Consider the following 20196-nt stretch of genomic DNA (forward strand, 5'->3'; position numbering starts at 1 on the left):
GCCCGAGCACCTCACCTTGAAATGCCCCCTCAGCTCCGCTGCGGAAACGCGGGAGCGGTGCCGGGTTAACCCTTGCCCGGCCGGCCAAGTCCCGGCGGAGCCCCGCGGGGCGAGCAGGCTGTGTGGGCAGCGCCGCGGGGCTCCCCTGTCCCGTGGCCACCGGCTCCCACCGCGACCTCGCTCACCTTGACTAGCACCTGGCTCCTGCGTGCGGGACTCCCGCCCAGCCAGCGCCTCCCCACCTCACTGCAGAGCTGGGGGGCGGTGCTACCCATCGGAGCAAAACTTGAGCAGGCAGCTGAGCTGCCCTGGAAGACGAGGACAGCAAGCCCCTAGAAAGCCCCCCCAGGGCAGCCCAGAGAGACACAGAGAGACGCTGTCCACCTGCCGATCCCAAAGACAGACCCCTGTCTGTTTTGTTTTTGTGTGTGTCTTGCCCATTCCTTGTAGGCGGCGACCCCGGGACTTGGTTCTGTTCATCTTGCATGTGAGATTTGAACAGGAGCGGAGGAATCTAAAGCCATCACCATGGATTTTGTCATGAAACAAGCTTTAGGAGGTAAGCCTAGTTTTGTGCATGCCATGCGGTGGATCTGATAAGGGCTTGGGTTCTCTCTGTCACTTCGTCACTGTCCCCTCACTTTTTCACGTGCGTCCGCAGCATGCACGGGTGGGAATTTTGCCCTTTAAAATCACATGGGAGAATTCACTGGAGAACCGCAAATGCTGTGCCACTGAGCAGATGGAGCAATATTGTGTTGCATCCCACTGCTACAACTTCTTTTCTTTTGAATGCATCCTGCAAATGTCTTCACAACATACCAAACATTCTGGCACTCATACATCTGGCAAAGCAGCAAGGAGTACCTTTACTGTGTTTGAACTCCAGGGGGCAGCAGGAAGTGGAGTCCCATTAGGACCTGATTGAAGTCAATGGGAATTTTTCCACTGACTTCAATGGACTGTGACTCAGGTCCATAATACATATGACCCTGGGTGCCCCAGGCAAGCAGACACATTTCCATCTCTAGCAGCTGGTCACCCATACAAAACAGCCTTTGTTGCTCACAATAGTATGCTGCCTTCAGCAACTATGATTGTTTCAACCTGGTGTGCTAGTAATAGATCTGCTTGCTATTAGCAGATTTTACATATCCAGAGTAAGGCCAAACTAAGTGGCAAAATTCAGTATGTGAGATCTCACCCTGAATTCTATTACAGGCACGAAGCTCTGTTCAAATTTTGACTTAAAGTCAAACAGTGCAGATATTTCAAACTGCGCACAAGACTAGTCAGGTTTCTAGGACTACTGCAACACAGAGATCCACTGATCTGAGCCAAAGACCTTTTTCCAAAGGTGTGCTGTTAGAGCCTGATCTTTCACATTGCATAAACGCAGCTCCTATTGCTTGTAATAAACCTGTCTAATTATATAATCCAAACAACAAAATGAAATAAAAGCACTCATGATATTAATAAAGGAATTCCCTCATTCTGTTGGCATTATGCTGCCTCTGTGACCCATTCTGATTCAGCAGAAATGCCGCAAGTCGCATATTTGATATTGCTGGCTGTATGTTAAGTTCATGGGATATTAAGGCCTAATAGGAGGTCAGCGGTACATTTTAGATTTATTCCTTTTGGTTTTTTTCTGTTCTTTTTTTCCTTTAGATAAAGTATAAGTGTCATCGGATCTACTGCAGTTATTTTGTACTTGTTATTGATATCATTTGCTGTTTAAACTGATGATAGATTTTTACCACGAGTCGCTTTTCATTCTAAGAATATTCCGTATTTACCTATAAAATGCAATAAAGAAGCCATTTTAGATTGAAAAAAATAGAGCAATAAAATGCCTGACTCTGCATTGAGGGTAAAAAGCTTACATTTTAATTTTCTTTTTCTTCACTTTAATTTCTTATGGGTTTCACTTGCTGGTTAGGTAGACCATACCTAAGCACATAGTTGATGCCAGGGATTTGCATTTTTCTTACCAGGGTGTTGCCATACTTAATTTAAAAATCAATGCACACTTTAAAAGGGAAAGAATTTCACTGAGTTCTGCTACGCTTACTCAAGCTGCATAGTATCAGTAGTATCCTATTGAAATTAATGGGATTACTCACAGAATCAGTACACAGCAGTGCATTTATGGGTGGGAGAATCAGACTTGTTGGACCACTTACACTGATTAAAGGTGGCATAATTTTTCCCTCGCTGGAGGAAGGAGGGTATACAGAAGAAAAAATATGAAATGTTTTATGATGTGGAATTGTACTTAATACATAACAATTGAGGTGCACAGCTATAACTCTGGATTTTAAATTACTTAGAAGGAAGTGATTGCCCATGGAATACCTAAGGATCAAAGTCCAGCCTGGCATCAATCCCAACACAATGCTATGTGCAAATCTCAATATTTGCATTATGATGTTAGCATTTGAAAAAGCAGTATTTTAAGATTGTCGGCTGTCTGTGGTTTTTACATTTTTGAGGTGTCAAGGACATACTGCTGTTGGATGCAGCATCACTCACTCTGTCTCTTACAGGGACTGATTAATACCTAATAGACTCGCTCATCACATGCCTAGATTTTTCCCATTTGCCAGATAAAGAGAAATAACTGCAGCACTGTTGGAAAAAACAAGAAATGTTAATTAATGATAGCCAAGTGCCACAGCCAACGCTGTTAATGGGTTTCAGTTTTTCCAAGTGGAATTACTACAGATACATAAAATCACAACTCAGGATCACTCAGCCAGCTGTTTCAACATAACATTTTCATCACTGAACAGCACTGACACATGCATTATGCCTAAACAGCTGGCAGAATGTTTTAATTTTATTTGTCTTATGCATTGAACCCACATGCTTTGCTGCAGATCTTTTAATAGTATATGAATTAATATATATTCACATACTGCACAATGAAAGAATAATGCTGAGGCCCCAAAGGCAAATCATTTTGCAGAGCAGAAATGCTTCCTGGTGTCAGTTTTCTTGTGCATTTTAAAAATAAGAATTGATGTTTAAACGTGAATGGATATTGCAAGGACCTGGCCCTTGTCTCCAGAAAAGGTTTTATGCTAAATATTCAGGTTGATTATTTATAATTAAGGGCCAACCTATTCTATTCCCAGTGAACAGCCAGTGAATCTTTTCAGATTAGTGAGGAAACTCTCACTGGTTTCAGTGGTGCAGGGTGGAGCTCATGAAGGGCAACTATATTAGAATGAAAGTGTCTTGAATGAGATACAGAGTGCCTTTTTCCCAGGATTGTCACTCATACGTTTTTCTTATACCGCTTTGTCTTTCTGGCATTCTGATTAATATCCCCTTAACGTGAATTCTTCTCCTCTATCCAAGAACTTCTTTTTATTGCATAAAATTACATATTCAAGGCTTGAGTCACCTTTTTTTGGTTTTGAACCTTGTAGTTATGTGAGGCTTTGAAGTGTCCAGTTTGGGTAAAATATCTGCCTGCAAACATGGGGGACTCCGTTCAATGGCTAAGGAAGCCTCTTCCAGGCCAGTGCTCCACCATGGAAATTGGAACCAATACTTTGCAACTTCCTGGGGACATTTTCCCAGTTTCATTTATCTGGAAGGATAATATTCCTTTGTGAACTTCTAGAAGTAAATAGGACAGCCTTTTCTCATGTGATTGCTATGTAAATGGCATGTTCTTCTCTTGTGTTCAACAGAAAATATTTGCAAATAAGAAGCACCTGCAGCCAGATTTTGTAACGCTCTGTGCAACTGGAATTGAGGCCAGAGCTCTGTGGAGATAAATACACCAGCTGAGGATCTGGCTCTGAATTCTTCTAACCAAGTGTGTGGTGTGAATCTGAAAAGCCTTATGTCTATGAATAGTGCCAATCTGGACAGATCTCAGAGGCTTTTTGGCCTTTGGAAATAGGACCCCTTGTTGATAGAAAGGTTGAAACAAAGAATAAAGAGAACCTCTCAGCGTTCTCTACTCCCTCTCTCTTCCTGGTGCGTTTTCACATTGAACAGGCTGGTTTGGATTAAAATAATAAATTGCAATATTTATCCTAACATTTTTGTGGGAGCTAGGACCAAGACTTTGAATTGGTACCTGAAGACATTTCATCTGGCTCTAAAGCAGTGGTCTCTAAGCTTTTTTGATTGCGCACCCCTATCAGTAAAAAAATTTTGAGCACGCGCCCCCATTATATGTATATTTATATAAATATAAATAGAAGTTCTAATATGTTCTTCCCACACCCCAATGAATCATCTTGCGCACCCCTTGGGGTGTGCATACCCCACTTTGGAGATCACCGCTGTAAAGTATCTTGACAGGCAATTCACATTTGCCCTATGGATGTTTCCAATCAGACTAACACAAGGCTGGAAGGTGTTCAGGGGTATGGATTGATTCTTATTAGAGTTGATTGCCTAGTGAAGACAATTATCTGTGGTAGGTCTGGTAAATTAGAAACTAAAGCGTGATTGGTTTTCTCTGACTCATGAGAGAGAAATTTTTATGCCTAAACAATTAGTTTTGGAGGGAAATTGTATTCTGAGGTGAATGCAGAAATAGAAAACACCTTTTACCACCCAATCTGTTGGCGCTTAGACTCCTGTGTATTTGCATTAGATAACCATTCTCTGCTATCACTTTTAGTACCAGCTGGTGACAATGAAGCAATAGTGCTGGAACCTACACAAGGACTGACCCTTGACATCTGCACAGGCCCTAAAGTCTCTCTTTATCATGGATCTGTCTTCTTCCAGAGCTACTGTGCTTGCTGATAGTGTGCACTAATAGCCAATAAAACAGTGTGTCAAACACTGCCTAAACACTGCTTAATTAACACGGTAGAGACGATGAGACCCATTGACATTTTTCTCAGAGCCTTGCTACAGAGACTGTTCCATCTTACCCTTGCAGTATTGTAGTGATGGTTGGTAGAAAAAGGGAAACCAATTCATTAAGACCTTTGCAGGTGCTGTGTTATATAAAAATACTGTCCCATATGAGACGTTTAAAAACAAGAACAGCATGGTATTTCTCCCACACCTATGGCCAGAGCCCTGACACAGAGGCTTATACAGGGACCTGACTAGAGCCACATGAGTACACACATATATAGTGCAGTTACTCCTTTGTACAAATAATAGTGGCAAATGGTGAGAAAGAACAGAAACCTGGAGACCAGTAAATTACACTTTTATACTTGACAGACTCAGCAAATACAGCTGTGCTGTACCTCATCAGTACAGCACGACTGAGAGCAACTCTTTGGCAATCCCAGCCTCAGAACCCCAAAACAACACAATTATAGTAGATCAGCCAGAATACAGGTTTTCACTGTGCAAAAGCCCTATAGGTTTTCACTGTGCAAAAGCCCTAATAAGAGCTCTAGCATACAGACAATGAAGTAGCTCAGAGAGGGATCTAGCATGCTATACTTAAGTTTTCTGTGAATCTGAGAATGTGATGGGACAAATGAAATTTTAAATCTGACCTACTGTAGAATACACAGATAGCTCAGTACCTCTGTCACTGATATCTTAAACAAAGTCTATGCAACTCACCTTAACCAAGAAAGAATGAGCCTTCTAAGGCTGCAGGCCTGATACCTCTTACTTCCATAAATCATTCCTCTTCCATTTTCTGAGAGCATCCCAAGCCAAGTGGTGTGCTCAAGGCTTTGCCTTATTTTAATGCTTAGCTGTTCAGAAAGAGAATAACAGCTTTGGTTAGACCCAGTTTCCTAATAGAAACAGTAAAGTCTGGGTGCCTCAGTGCACCATCCAGACTAAAGGGCAATCCAAAAAATCTGCAGGCACCTAGTGATAGCCAGTAGGAAACAGTAAGTATAGGGGTAGATATAAATACCCACTGCTCTCCAAAGCCTGCACTCTCTACTATTTTGTCCTGCTTTTGAGGGTAGGCGTGCTGCTACTGTTTACTTTTTGACCTAGTAGTTAAAACATGTGTCTAGGAAATGGGAGATCTGGAGTCAAGCTTTCCCTTAGCCTGAGGGGACTCAAACCACATGTCCCACTTTTCAGGAAAGTGCCCTAACCATGAAGCTAAAGACTAGCTGGGAGTGTGGGGTGCCCACCACCCACCTGTTGAAGCTGCAACAATGCAAGAGTCATGGGGGCAAAAGAATGAACAAAAAGGAGCTGGACAAGATCCCTCCCCTGGCAAGGAGCACAGAGTCAGGGAGCACAGGGCTTGGGGCAGAGAGTTGAATAGCAGATTGGAACAGGGAAAGGGACCAGAGTGACACTTAGGGAGTGTATGGGGCTAATTTGTGGCATGCTGAACAGAAAGGTTGGCCCCCACACTTCTAATTTAGGCATGGTATGTCACATCCATTACTCTCCCCTCCAGCAACAAAAACTGACTGTCACCATATTGTAGAAGGAGATCAAGCATTACTTGGTCTTGTTGAATCAGTGCTGGTTGTACCTGATCACCCTGTTCTCCTCTACTTGCTTCACCATAGTTTCCTTTAGAACAGCAGTTCCCAGCCTCAGGTCACGACCCAAATGAGGGTCACAGGGGCAATGCCGGTGGCACTGCACACAAAAGATGAGCTGTGCCCTGTGCTGGGAGCTCTTCTGCCCCGGGCCGCTGCCACACGCTGCCGCACCCAGAAGCAGGTTGTGGCATAAAAAGGTTGGGAATACTGCTTTAGAATGATCTTTCTAGGTATTGACATCAGATTGACTAGTCTGCAATTCTCCTGATAATCCTTTCTCTAATTCTTAAAAATGGGCACTATATTTGCCCTTTTCCAGTCATTTGGGTCCTTAAAACCCTCCACAAATTCTCAAAGAGGATAGTCAATGACTTTGAAATTACCTCAGTCAATTCCTTGAGGACTCTATAGTGTATTCCATCTAGCCCCGTGGACCTGAAAGTATTTAGCTTCTCTGAGTAATCCTTAACTTGTTCTTTCGCTACTTTAGACTGTTTCCTTTCCTGTCTTTGCTGCCAACTGCTCTCATTGTCTGGTAGTTGACCCTATTTGTGAAGACTAAAGTAAAAAACGCATTAATATTTTAATTTGCTCTATATTAGGGGTTTTCAACTTTTTTTGGTTGGTATATCCCCAGCAGCCAGTTGAGGAGCAGGGAGTCCCTCTGCCAATCAATGAGTGTGTGGGCAGGGGGAGGTCCCCCTCATGCAGTGGAGAAACCAGAAGTGCTGGCAGCAGAACTGGAAGTGCCCCCACATCTCTGTGCCTTCCCAAGTACCCCCAGGGCCACGCATACTCCTGGTTGACAACCCCTGCTCTATATCATCCATAACTAGATCGCTTTCTGCATTCCATAAGGGATCTGTGGTCTTCCTCTTACTTTTGACATACTTGTAGAATCCTTTTTTATTGTCTTTTATGTCCCTTGCCAGCTATATCTCAAAACATGCCTTAGCCTTCTTAGTTTTCTCCACAGCTGAAGATTAATGAAAATACTTCCTTTCATTTGCATGCAACATGGAGGCTCATCTTCTGCAGAAAGTCTTTGTCATCAGTTTCTCACAACGAGGAGAGCCAGTGGACTCCAGCTGGCTTAAGGGGTCATCTGTGCTGAGTAGCTGAAGGGATCAAAGGCCTAATGAATAGGAAACAAATCTGTAAACATCAATGTCTGGTTGCAAACAAGCTATGCAGTGAAAAATGGGCTAAATGACCAAATACATTTGTGACTGCAGACAGTTGGTCTGGTTGCCACATGAGGCTGGGAGGGAATTTCCCTCTCTGCTGATACATATGTAAGGGGTGGTTTTTTTAGTCTTTCTCAGAGGCATTGGCTGTTGACTGTAGCCAATCCTGGAGATTTTAACTGGGGCGTGCCAGTGCTCCTGTTGGGACTTCAACCCAGAGTTTGTCAGCTAGAAGGTCTTGTCCCTCTGCTCAGGGTCAAACTGATCACCGTATTTGGGGTTAGGAAGGAATTTTACCTGATGGTTGCATTGCTATGCTCTGCAGGGGGGTTTGCTTTCCTCTGTAGACAGGGGCTGGAGGCCATGGTCCTATTCCTGGAATCTCTAGGGTGTATTTTAATAATCTTTTCAGCAGTAGGGCATTGGCCACCTTGTGTCCCCCTGCTTGACCTGTGGCAGATAAGGTTATTATGTCTTGTGTTGTATAAGGGTTGATTGTATAGTTTTGCTAAGAGGTTAGACAGTGGGTTTGTATAGGATGGCTTAGATAGGGAATATGGAATCATAGAGAATCATAGAGAAGTAGGGCTGGAGAAACCCTCCAAAGGTCACCTAATCTATCCTCCTGCCTGAAGCAGGATCATCCCTAAACCATCCTATATAAATCCATTGTATCAGATAACTGATCTTAAGGTAATTGCACAATTAAACAGTTAATTGCATAATACCTATGACATGCAGAGGGGGCCTTAGAGTTTATCCAGTCATGTCACAGATGTGCCAGTTTGGCTCTGCTGATGGTAGTAATATACTACAAAGAGCTGATTTATGATTGATTCCATTATGTGGCCAATGTCTTTCATGATGCACCTATATTTATAATAAAAAACATTGAAACTTGCCAATCTGCAAAAGAAATGGTTTGCTTCTAGGGTACAAGAAATTTGAGACACAACAATTGCTTCATTTAGAAATGGCCATTTAAATAACTATATAATAAAAAACAGAATTTCTGTTGGTATTTGAAAATCAGAGAGCAACAATATTTTTTTGGAAGCTTTCAATTATTTTGCAATAGGTCACTGTTCTTTTTCATTAAAGTTCATCCCTGGCCAACAGCTTTTCAGACAAAACACTGTTATGTTATTTCAGAATGACCAACCGCCTAGATATTGGTGTAAATTGTAGCAGAGTGTGGGACTGAAAATGAGCCTGGTAAACAATACAACTCTGGTCCTGCTGCAGGATTTGCTAGCACATCCTTTCAGTGCCTTATAGAAGTCTTTGGGACTCTGTGCAGCTTTAACCCCCAGGCCTCCCTCCCCACCAATTGACAGAGGAGGTGAACTGCATATGAAGTCAGTAGGACTATCCATATCTTGATGTATTAGGGCCTGAATATGTACTGGTATGCCATGTGTAAAGCCAGGTCCCTCAATTATCACTACCCTGTTCTACAGAGCTCAAGGAGAATAGTTGTGATGTCTCAGTATGAGCCAAAATGTTCATATAGAAGACAGGGTAGATTTGCACCTTATAGGCTAACCAAAGTAGAGATAGATATAGGTATAGATACTATAGATATAGGTATAGATACTATACAGATACTGTACAGATACAGATACTATAGATAGATAGATATTCCAATATAATAAAGAGCTTAGTCCATCTGTCTGTCCATAACCCTCTTGGAGTACTTTGATTGGTTACTAAAACAACCAATCAGAGTACTCCAAGAGCATTATGGATAGGAGGTGCCGGCAGTGCAGTGGAGCGCCACCATGATGGAAGGGATGGAGCGGGGGGGAGGCCAGGGCTGCTAGCCCCCAACCCCCCTGGCCCTGCTCCTTGAAGGTGGCAGTGGCATGGGGTGGGAAGAGTGGGGAGGAGGGGATGGCGGGGCAAGCTTCCCTTTGCCCCGCTCCTTGCCTGTTCCAGGGAAGCAGTGGCAGTGCAGTGGGGAGAGGGTGTTAGGGTTAGTGAGCTTCCCCCACTCCATCCTCCCCCCTCCCGTCATTCTTGACAGGCAATTCACTTGTGTGTGTATGTGTATATAATATGTATTTATGTATGTATATGCACACATACATATACATATATATGCATGCAAACACATATGCACACACATAACTCAAACTTGCATGAGCCGTATATAGCTCACTTCATCAGAATCTGTGAAAGGACATACAGAAAACAGAGTGCAGGATCTGCAAAAGCTTCGTGTCAGTGCTTTGCCCATCAGGAAATTAGGAGTCTTCCTTCTCTCACAGCATGATCTACAAAGCAATGGAATAAATATCCATTATCATGGCAGGATATTCACCAAACAAAGAACCATCATGGTTGCAGGTAAATCCTATCAGTTGCAGGATTCAAGTAACAATTACTTGATAGCGTGGGAATATGAGTGATAGGATGGGTAATTCCACATTTACTGAGAGAAGGAAACAGTTCTGTGGCTGGGTGATTTCTCAAAATAGGGTTTCAGTTCAGGACTGTCACAGGCTTTGGTATCTTGGACCATAATCAGACATTTATTCCTAGTACTGGAAATTTTTGGGAAATCTTCCCAAGAGAGAAAGCTTACAGTAAGTCTAGCCTCCAGCCACCCTTTCTCCCCTGTACCCTGATCACAGGAGTAGAGCTGCCACTGCTCTGTGTGTGTTCCCCAGACTGGGGTTACCCTGGATTAGGGAAGGTACTGGGAATCTTGGCCTGCTGCTCCACCCATTTTGGGGACTGAGAGGAGCCTAGAAACAGGTGATTCCCATGCCTTCCCCTGACCATGGTCATCCTAGTCTAGAGAAGGAGCTGGGAGCATTTCCCTGTGCTGGATTACTCCCAATGCCAGGGAGGAGTTAAGTGGGAAGAGTGTACAGGCATTCATTTCTGCAGCAGAAAGTCTCCCAGAGGAGAGATCTTCCATGTTGGAAAAAAAAGATCTTTCTCTCAGAATTAGCATTTTTCTGTGGGAGAAACTGTGTGAACTCCCAATATGCTTCCAGTTTCTAGTGGGAGAGTGTCATCTCTCCCACTAGAAATGTAACACCTGCCTGTACTCCTAGATTTTGTCCCAGGGAAAAGTCAAATTAGAGCTGCGATGCTCAGTCTTTCAGCCCTGCAAGCCAGGTAAGTTGTGTGAGGCCAGTCTGTGGGCTGAATTGGGCTCTCTGCTTGTCAGGAGGGTGATCTGCCTGGTCCTGCTTCACCTTATGCCACTCTGCACTGTCCTGCTCAGCTCTGCCTTGCTCTGGCCCAGTTGGCCCTGCTCAGTTCTACATTGCTCCATGCTACCCCAGTTGGCCCTGCACACTCAATACAGAGGGCAGAGCTTTGCTCTCTGGCCGTGGGGCTCTGGCAATTTGACAGCAGGCAATTGCCCTGGCAATTTGTCCCACCACCAAACTTTTGGACCTGTGAGGAGCCCTGCAGGCTGGAAAACATAACTTCATGGGCCAGATTTGGCCTACAGGCTTGGTGTTGAACACTCCTGGTCTAGAGAGCTGAAAGGGATGCAATCAGTACATTTCACGTAGCATTTTAAGTTGCCCTGTTGCTGTCAAGTCCGTATCTACGATATAGGTATCAATATTTTCACATTATGATACAGTTTGATGGCTTTTATGTAAAAAATGAATTGACATTACATACCTAATTCCTACGGTTGTCCTCAAGCAATCCACTAGATGAAACACCATTCCCTAAATGAAATAGGAATTAGTCATCTAAATCAGGCTCTTGAGTTGTGCAAGTGGCCACAGTCCTTAGAATCTAAACCATGGATGCAGTCAGTTCTCAGGTGTTTGAAATGTAGATCTTAAACTTATCTGTAACAACCTAGCCCAGGGGTGTCTAACATATTTAGACCATGGCAACAGGGCAAGTGGCAGTAGTATTCTCCCTGACCCATTCTTTTGGCTCAGGGAGCCATATAGGTTAACATTGCTGTTGCTTGCCCTACCAGCAATTAAGTTACCAAACGGGATCTGTACCCAGGATTTTGGTGGCAGGGGGAGCAATAGCATCACTAAAATGAGTCCCCAATGGAGATCTGTACCTTGAATTTTAGCAGCATGGCAAGCAGTAGTGGCAGTAACCCACACAGTTTCCTTAGTTCGCTCATGGAGCTCTGGGGGTTAACATCACTGCTGCTTGCTCCACTGCCAAAATCCTGGTCCCTCCAGGAGCCCTGCAGGCTTGATGACACAGCTCTGCAGGTGGGAAGTTTCCCTCTGCCTTAGCAAATTGAGACTAGCTCCTTCTTTCAGGATTGATCCTAGCCTCCATAGTCAATAGGAGTTTTTCCTTGGACATAAACAAGCAGGGGATCAAACCCTTAGAGCCTGATTAGTGCCCATGGAAGTTCATGGGAATATTTTGACTACAGAGGGTGCTGGATAAACTTCTGTTACTATAAGAAGGTAAGTAGTCCTATTAGCTTCACTGGGATTGCTTACATGCTTAGATTTAGAAAGGTCCTTAAATACTTGCGGAACTTAAACAACATATTGTTAGAAACCTATTATTTTACTTGCCTCTTGATTGTGCTGGCTTGCTTATTCCTGCTTTTTTTCTGCACTGAGACCTTGTATAGGATGTAAAACATCCTATTAAATCCTGCATATTCCCCGTAGAGTTTTATCTGATGCTCACTTCTTTTTACTAATGGATTAAATAGTGGTATTAATAGCAGTGGTAGAACTTACTGGGGATCTTACTAATGCACAGGAATCCCAGGATGTTTTGGAAATGTGATATTTAGAGGAAGCTGAATCTTTCTCCTTGGGAAAAACAGATCATCACACTGTACAATACAATAAGATCAGCCTCAATTGATTTATTCTGCAATGTTAAATTAGCTAATTTCAAACCGGTTGGCTCAGTCATTGCAGAAACACATTAATACAAACAAAATAAATTAAATCGGCTGACTTTTGATGTACATCTTATTGCAATTTGAATTTGCCATTACCTATAAAAATGAAACTGCTTACCATCTACTTATCATGAATTTTCAGCATGACTTGAATGCTGTAGCTTATTTGTGGTTGTGGTGACCTTGAAGCAACGTCAAATATGCAGCACCAACATAAGTTTACAATTCAAAGTACCGAGAAATATCATTTAAGAAAGTATATTATAAGACAAACAAAATATTCTTTGGTGAGTGAGTTGATAAATTTATTTTGATAACTCTATAGTCTAGGTGAATGGAAGGAAAAATAGGAAAGCAGATGGCAAATTATGATATAGAATAAAAAGCACATTTGGACTGATGAATAGGTAGGTAGGTAGCTAGGCTTCATTTCTCCATCTCTATCTGTCATATCAATCTTTTTTATCCCTTTTTTTTTCCTGGAGGGCTGTAGCTGGGTGGCATAAGAGGAAGGACTAAGGACTGGGATGCATTTGGGGGTGATCTAGCTTTTCATCCAAGGCATGGCACAAATTCTTTCAGTGTCCTTGGAAGGTCATTTATACACTGAGCTAGTCTGTAACTGCAGGGCTTCTAGGATAAAAGCAGGGTGCAGCTCCATTACCCCAAGTACAGAGCAGAAAAGTGACATGTTTCAGAGAGAAAATCCTAATTGCTCTTCCTTTACAAAGAAGGGAATGAATTACTTCATCCATTGTAGAGAGTAGATCGTGTCTTCATGCGTACCTGAACAGTTGCTCTGGCCAGTATGTTGTGGGAAATTACACTTGCAGCCCTAAAATTTTATCCCTGAACCGATATTAGGTTTTTCATTGAATTATATAAAATGTGTATTTTAATTAGAGCTGGGAAAAGTTTTTAAATGAACATTTATGTTTGTCAAAATATTTTCTTTGAAAAATGATTTTTTTAATGAAAAACTGTTGCGAAATACACTGATTTTCATTGAAAATTGGAAACAGTGATTTTTAGATTTTCAATTTTTCATCAAAAACCTGAAACATTTCGTAGGGGAAAAACAATCCTGCCTAGCTATGGTTTAATCTGTTGCAGGAACTTATTTTATAGTGCAGTTAGGTTTACAAGTGTCATTGCTCCCCAAAGAAAACCTCTAAAAGCAAGAGACTATGTGATGTTCTATTACTGCAGTCCTGTTGATTGTTATGACCTTAGCTGTTGCAGAAGACTTGATATAATTCCTTCTGTCTTTGGGAACAGCACTGGGCCTAACATGTTCTTGTCCTTTGTGCCAGTCCGTTTACCTTAAGCCAGTATCCTTCCAGGAGACGACTTCCTGCCAATCTCTCTGGTTCTCAACCAATCCTATAGCAATTCTAGAAATTTCTGTCTAAACCCCTTCCCCAGACCTCCTCTGCTCAAGCAGTCTCCTCCTTCCATTTTCCAAGGGACTGCAGTTCCTGAAGTCCTCACTAGGTGGCATCTGAGTCACTGCAATAATGCGGTGGGTAGAACAGGCATCATTTTTCGGCCACATCTGTTTTAGTGAAGAATTCAGATTTGGTAGTACCAAGACATTTTACAATTTTGTGTTACTCCACTTTGTTCACTCCACTTTGAAAATAATAAACGTGTTTAACTTTAACATTTTCAAAATAAAGCATTTTGATGTACTAATTGGAAAAAAATCAGTAAAATTTCCTTGTTTGACATTTTCTTTTCAAAATATTTTAGAAATATAACAAAATAACAACATTAATTTATTTTTTACTTTTTGGTTCCCTGAAAAAAATGTATTTTGGCTTGACCCAAAACAAAACCATCATTTGATGGCTTTAACTGCAAATGAAACAATGCTTCAATATATTTAAAAGGTCATAACAGACTAGGTTTGTTAATACAGTACTGTTTCATGCATTTTTTAAATTTTATCCTTTCTTCTTTTTATGCTTCATTTTTAGCTCTTAGTTTTTTTGTAATACACAATACAGAGATCATAATTACATTTCAGTGTCAAAAATGCATAGCTACAAATCAAAAGAAGTGTGAAAGAGAAAACTCATAATTACAGTGATGATGAGAAAAGAGGTTGAGAGGGGATTTGATTACTTTCTATAAATATGTCAGGGATAAACAGAAGAGGGGGGCAAAGAGTTTTTTAAGCTAAAGGACAACACTGAGACAAAAAATAATGGGTATAAACTGGCAATGAATAAACTGGAAGGTCCCCTTAAATATTTCCATGATATTTGCCCTTCTGTAGGGATGACAATAATTTCCAAATTAGGTGTCACTTAAAATTTCTTTGACTTTGGACAGATTACTGAGGACAAGATGCTGAGATGGTGCTTACATAAGATTTTAAATATTCCCTGACTGCAGCATTGACACTTCAGAGTTAAGCTGTCATCTCTTTTGCTGCTCTTAGGAGAACAATCTAGGATTTTTTTTCTTTTCCTCAAGGGGTAGTCCACTTAGTTGATTAAGCTGCAACTCAATTATGCATAGTTGTGCTACAACGTGGGAATGAAACAGATGTAACAGCCTTGATTTGATAAAGTCATTTACTTTTTTGCCTTGTTAGTTAAATGGAACTTATAGTAGGGATTAAGAGAAAGGCTTCATTTTAATAACTCCTGGGTGGTGGATCCTTCACAATAACCTTTGCTAACATTAAGGAATGCAAAAGTAGTTCAAAGAAATGTATGCATTTCATGTTAGGATGTAAAAGATAATGAAGTAATTTATAAAAAAAGGTAAAATGAGCATTGAATCCAAGGAAAGCCAAAGCTACTATGCAATTGTAATAACACCTTGGTTCATATTTTATATGAAGTTAATTCATACATCATATTGATATTGGTGTATTATTTAAAATTTCTTGCACCTGCATTTGTGCCATAATACATCACCAAAGACATCACAAGGGCAAATAAGTCATCTAACTGGATTTTGCCAAGTGAATGACTAAAACTCCTCTGGAAAGTTGCAGGCTGAAGGTGAGACAACTCTTTAGTAGAAATGGGCTAATAAATCAACTGGTCAACCAGTGCTCAAGCATCTGAATTTTGGTTTATCTCTTTGTCTTTTCAGGTAGGATTCGGCTCTTTGAGAAAATCTTTCTTAGTTTTGGTTTTAAATGCCACGGTTTGAGCCTTAAGGGCAAGATCTGCAAGAGGCATAATCCACTGCAGCTCCATTGTTTCACTGGAGGTAGATCAATGTGTTCAGGTTGAAAATCTCCACCTTATTTCATTTTCTGAAACCAGTACAGGGTCAAAAACTGTCTAAGAACACATTTTCAGTATTAAAAGGTATGGAAGGGAACTTAAACACAGAACTATTAACTAAATGGGCTACTGATCAAAAAGAATGCCCCCCATGCTGGTAGTCAAGCCAGAATCCAAATCTATTTAAAAAAGCTAGGAAGCTGAATTCCAGCTGGACTCAGTGGAGGGCATTCCCTGCTTATTTTAGAAGGTTATTCTTTCCAAGTCACTGGAACTTTCTGAAGAGTGCAAAAAGTGATGCTATTTGAATTGTACAACTTTGGTCACCTACTGGTTCCTGTATTTACAGACCAAGTACACTTGGTTGGTAAGAGAAACCCTGTGAATTTCTTTATTTTTTAGACTAAAATTCCAAAACATTCCTCCCTTTTCTACCAGCGAACTTTGCTGAACCACTGAAACACCAAAACAACTGCTTGTTTGGCTGAATCCCAAACTGCTTCAGAGAGTCTGGCTAAGTGGGGATGGATCCTATTCTGTGAGCAATACCTGCGAACTACTATCTGCCATACTGTCAGTGACAGGCTTGATCTTCTAATGGATGGCAGAGGAACCAAACACAAGGAACACTGACTTCCAAGGGAGCTGTCCACCTCCCACTTCTAAGGCCCTTTGAAAAACTCAGCCAGAAGTATTGTTCCTTTTAACAAAGCCATTGAAGTGTAATGTGCTTCAGAGACTGATTGGTAAGAAAGATTGTAGGGCCAGAAGGAGCCAATGTTATCATCTTGTCTGACTTTCATGCCAGGGAATTCTACCCTTGTAAATGTGGTTTTCTTCTAATGGCTCTCTTAGGCATCACCACATGTGAAACTGTTACGTATTGTTGTGTGAAACACACCTTGCCCATTGTCCCAGCCATGGATCTTCTAGGACAACAGGCAACATGTTCTCTCCTTTCAGGGATGTGGTCATGGCAATCTCCAGGGTTCCCAGATCTGACTCCTGAAGTGGGGAAAGCTGGGACACTGTGGTGCAGTCTTGGACTTTAGGCTACTGGTCAGCTGATGGGTGGTCCTGGGGCTGGGGCCATCAATGAGCTAATTGGCAGTTTCTGTCCTGGGACCTAACCAGAGTGTCCCAGCTTTTTCTGCATGCAGTGATGTGCCCTCAGCAATCTCTGTGGTGAGTCTCTGGAAATGGGGAACCCCCCACTTTCCCCAGTTGCAGAGAAATACCCCAGAGATTGCTGAGGGTGGGGTGTGGAGAAGGGGAAAGCTGGGTAGGTGTTTGCAGGCGTGAGGGATCTGATCCTACACAGGAATTCCCAAGGTGCACAAGACCTAGTGACTCAATCCCTGAGAGTGCCTGCCTGGCATGGTGGGAGAGTGTTGGCAGCTCCAGCTGCTCACACTCTGCCACATTAAAGTAGCATGTTTATTACTACCTTTTGTCATGGCCACACATCTGTTTGCTGTTACTTTGGCAACAAATGACTATATGGTTTTCCACATTTAGAACACCTCATGATTACCTACTGTTATCAATGTGCACTACTTGAACTTTTCACTTGGTTGCCCTGTTTGATTGTATTTAGGACTTTTTTTTTTTGCTGTGCTCCTTGAAACATGCACCTCTTAGGATGCACAGCTGGGTGTCTGAGTGAATCTCCTTGACATTTTATTAATGTGGTATTAATGCAACTCAGTATGACCAAAGCCAGCTTCTGCATTTCATTGAAATGTCAAGTTCTACTTTGTATGATGGCTCCTCGTTACGGTGAGTACAGATGGGCAAGGGGACAGTATGCTGTTTTTATTCATTTTGCCTAAAGTCACACTACTCAGCTGAATCTTCTTTTTGCTTCTTGCATCTCTTCATTTTTCCTACTCATATGTACCTCCTTTCTGATACTTGCAGATATCTTGATCAAGATGTTTACTAGGACTGAGACCAAAGCAGAGAAATCATCACTTCTTGAGTTGGCGCAATTGCAGAGGGCTCACTCAGGGTTACTAGGCAAGGTGTGCTGCTGATTGGGCTTGTGTAAAGTGCTAATGGGATATCGAATGCAAGGTTAATGCTATTAAACTGTATCATTAACCATATTCTGCTCAGTTTTGTTCTCACTTTTAATAGTTGAAGTCAGTGGAGTTACAACTGCATTTATACCCTCATGATTTATTCCTGTTGCCACAAAATCCTATGCACAGTTTTAAGAGGAGGCTTGGATCCTTGATTCTGCAGTGAGGGGGCTAGTGGGAAGAGATCCCAGCATGCTTTGGCAGAGGCCCCCTAAGGACAGCTAAATGCAGAGGAAAGCACAGATTGGTTGATCTCCTGGGGAACTGGACCCACTGGGGACTCCTCCCCTCCCACCCCCTACACTATGAGTGCAGAGCCAAATCACATCTCTTCTCAATTTCTGCTGCCAGAAAGGCTCATTACTTTTACTTCCAGCCCACAATGGGGCCTTGCTGGCCATGCACCTCGTGGCTCCCAATCCAGATAATTCTAATTTAGACTTTGTTTGGAAAGTTATGAGGACAAAAAATAACCTTATTCATGAGTTGATTTACTTTCAAATAAATGGAGGGACAAGGAAAATATTTCTATAGTGAAGGCATTTTATTAATAAATTTATTTTTGGCAAAGGACAAATTGTGACAAAATAAAGGAACAAATTATTGAAATTGTGGGGAGTTCAAGGAAATAAATGCAGAAAATATCTAAGTCCTGTGCAGAAGATCCAGTGTGTGTTATATTCCTGTCTTTATAGATCCATAACCTGCCACTGCTTTTTTCAAAGAGCTCATTCAGTTCCTGTGCAGGCTGGTGCATGGTACCATGTATGACCGTGTGGACACAGGCCCTGGCCTTATGGCCTCCAGTCTGCCAACATGTTTGGCATAGGCAAGTCTACAGTGGGGAAGAGGGTGCAAGAAGTGTCCATGACTGTGCAGCAGGTGTTGGCATTGTGATTCACCCACCTCATCAACCTGTCAGCAACTGGCAAAGGCCTCCTACATTGGCTCCACCTCATGAGGGTGGCAGCAGAGGCTCTGATTTGTCTCAACTGTGGCATTTATGAGTTACAGCAGCCAGTCTCCACACCAAGCACACTCAGACCTCCTGGGTGCTCTACAGCCTCACAGGGTGATAATATTGCCTCCACTTCAGGGAAGGCACCAAGGAATCTCAGCTTCACCCTGACCATCATATCTGCCACTTGTAAAAGAAAGGACCTTGACACAACCTCAACCACCTATGTGTCCCTGTTTGGTGCCCTTTGTTTCTTTAGTGACTTGTTGGGTTCTGTAGTATAATGACAATTATATTTGCTTCAGAAAAGGTCCTCAGTTCAAAACTGGACAGAAACAGTGCCCTGCTTCCTGCCTTTCCTGCAGCCTGGTTTGCAGATAATGCCAGAGATGTTGACCTTAGAGAAATAGATATTTTGTATGGCAGGAAAGTCTGGGAGGTAGATTCCTGCTGTTTCTTGGCTGGGAGGACTTTTATCTTGTTCACAAATAAAGTTAAGGCTGAGCAGTGTGACAGTATGACAGTGTGAGTCTAGGTTCATCTCTCTGGGGCAGTTGAGTTCAGGGTGCCAGACAGACTCCCTGGAGTTATAGTGGGGGGGGGGGTGAAGGAAAGAGGAGCACATTCTCATGGGATGTTGGTAGATGGAGACATACCCTGTGGGGCTCTGCACAACTGGACAAGTGTTATATGTGGTGCTGGAAATGGTTGTGCCACCACAAAGTTGCTGTTATAAACAACTAATATTCTTTGAAGAACCACTATTCATTTTCTGTGAAAAATGCTTGAATGGCTGCAAACTTATTTCTTGTGGTGCTAGAAGGGTGTATTTTTCACTGGCACATCTATACATGCAATTAGTGTGCCTCAGTAAACAGTGTCTTCATGTGTGCCCAGGACCACAACAGTTTGAGCTGGGTTAGAACAGCCCTGGGCTAGCAGCAGTCTTGTGGAGGGTAGGGGTGTCAGCCTCCAGGTTCTGGGTGGCAGTATCACATGGCAGAGGAGCTGGATGGGGTGGCAGAGGAGCTGGATGGGACAAGGGTGCCCGTGCTGCCAGCCCTAAGCTGCTGTGCCCCAGCTTGATCTGCTGTGGTCCCCATCATCATCCACATGTGCTTTCAGTATAGTAAATAACTTTGCTGTAAGGTAGTACTGTTCCCCAACAGTAGCATCTTACAGCAGAGTTAATTAATTTACTAATTCTGGTGTGCATGTAGTCAGCAATGCTTTACTGCAGAGGTAATTTCATAGACATTAGGGCTGGAAGGGACCTCGGGAGATCATCAAGTCCAGCCCCCTGCCCAAAGGGCAGGAAGTCAGCTGGGGTCATAGGATCCCAGCAAGATAAGCATCCAATTTACTCTTGAAGGTGTTCA

At 42.5% G+C, this 20196-nt stretch overlaps 1 protein-coding gene across 1 annotated transcript in view; it reads left to right on the plus strand.

Annotated features, from left to right (window-relative positions):
• Positions 1–320: 320 nt before the first annotated feature.
• CPLX1 (complexin 1) overlaps positions 321–20196 on the plus strand; it is a 258708-nt gene continuing 238832 nt past the window's right edge. The window contains exon 1 of the mRNA XM_019555142.1: positions 321–559. Coding sequence (XP_019410687.1) covers positions 529–559 — 31 coding nt within the window. The 5' untranslated portion in view covers positions 321–528. The remainder of the gene's footprint in view (positions 560–20196) is intronic.

This window comes from Crocodylus porosus, unplaced genomic scaffold, assembly GCF_001723895.1.
Source record: "Crocodylus porosus isolate Cpor-Errol unplaced genomic scaffold, CroPor_comp1, whole genome shotgun sequence".
NCBI classification, from domain to species: domain Eukaryota; kingdom Metazoa; phylum Chordata; order Crocodylia; family Crocodylidae; genus Crocodylus; species Crocodylus porosus.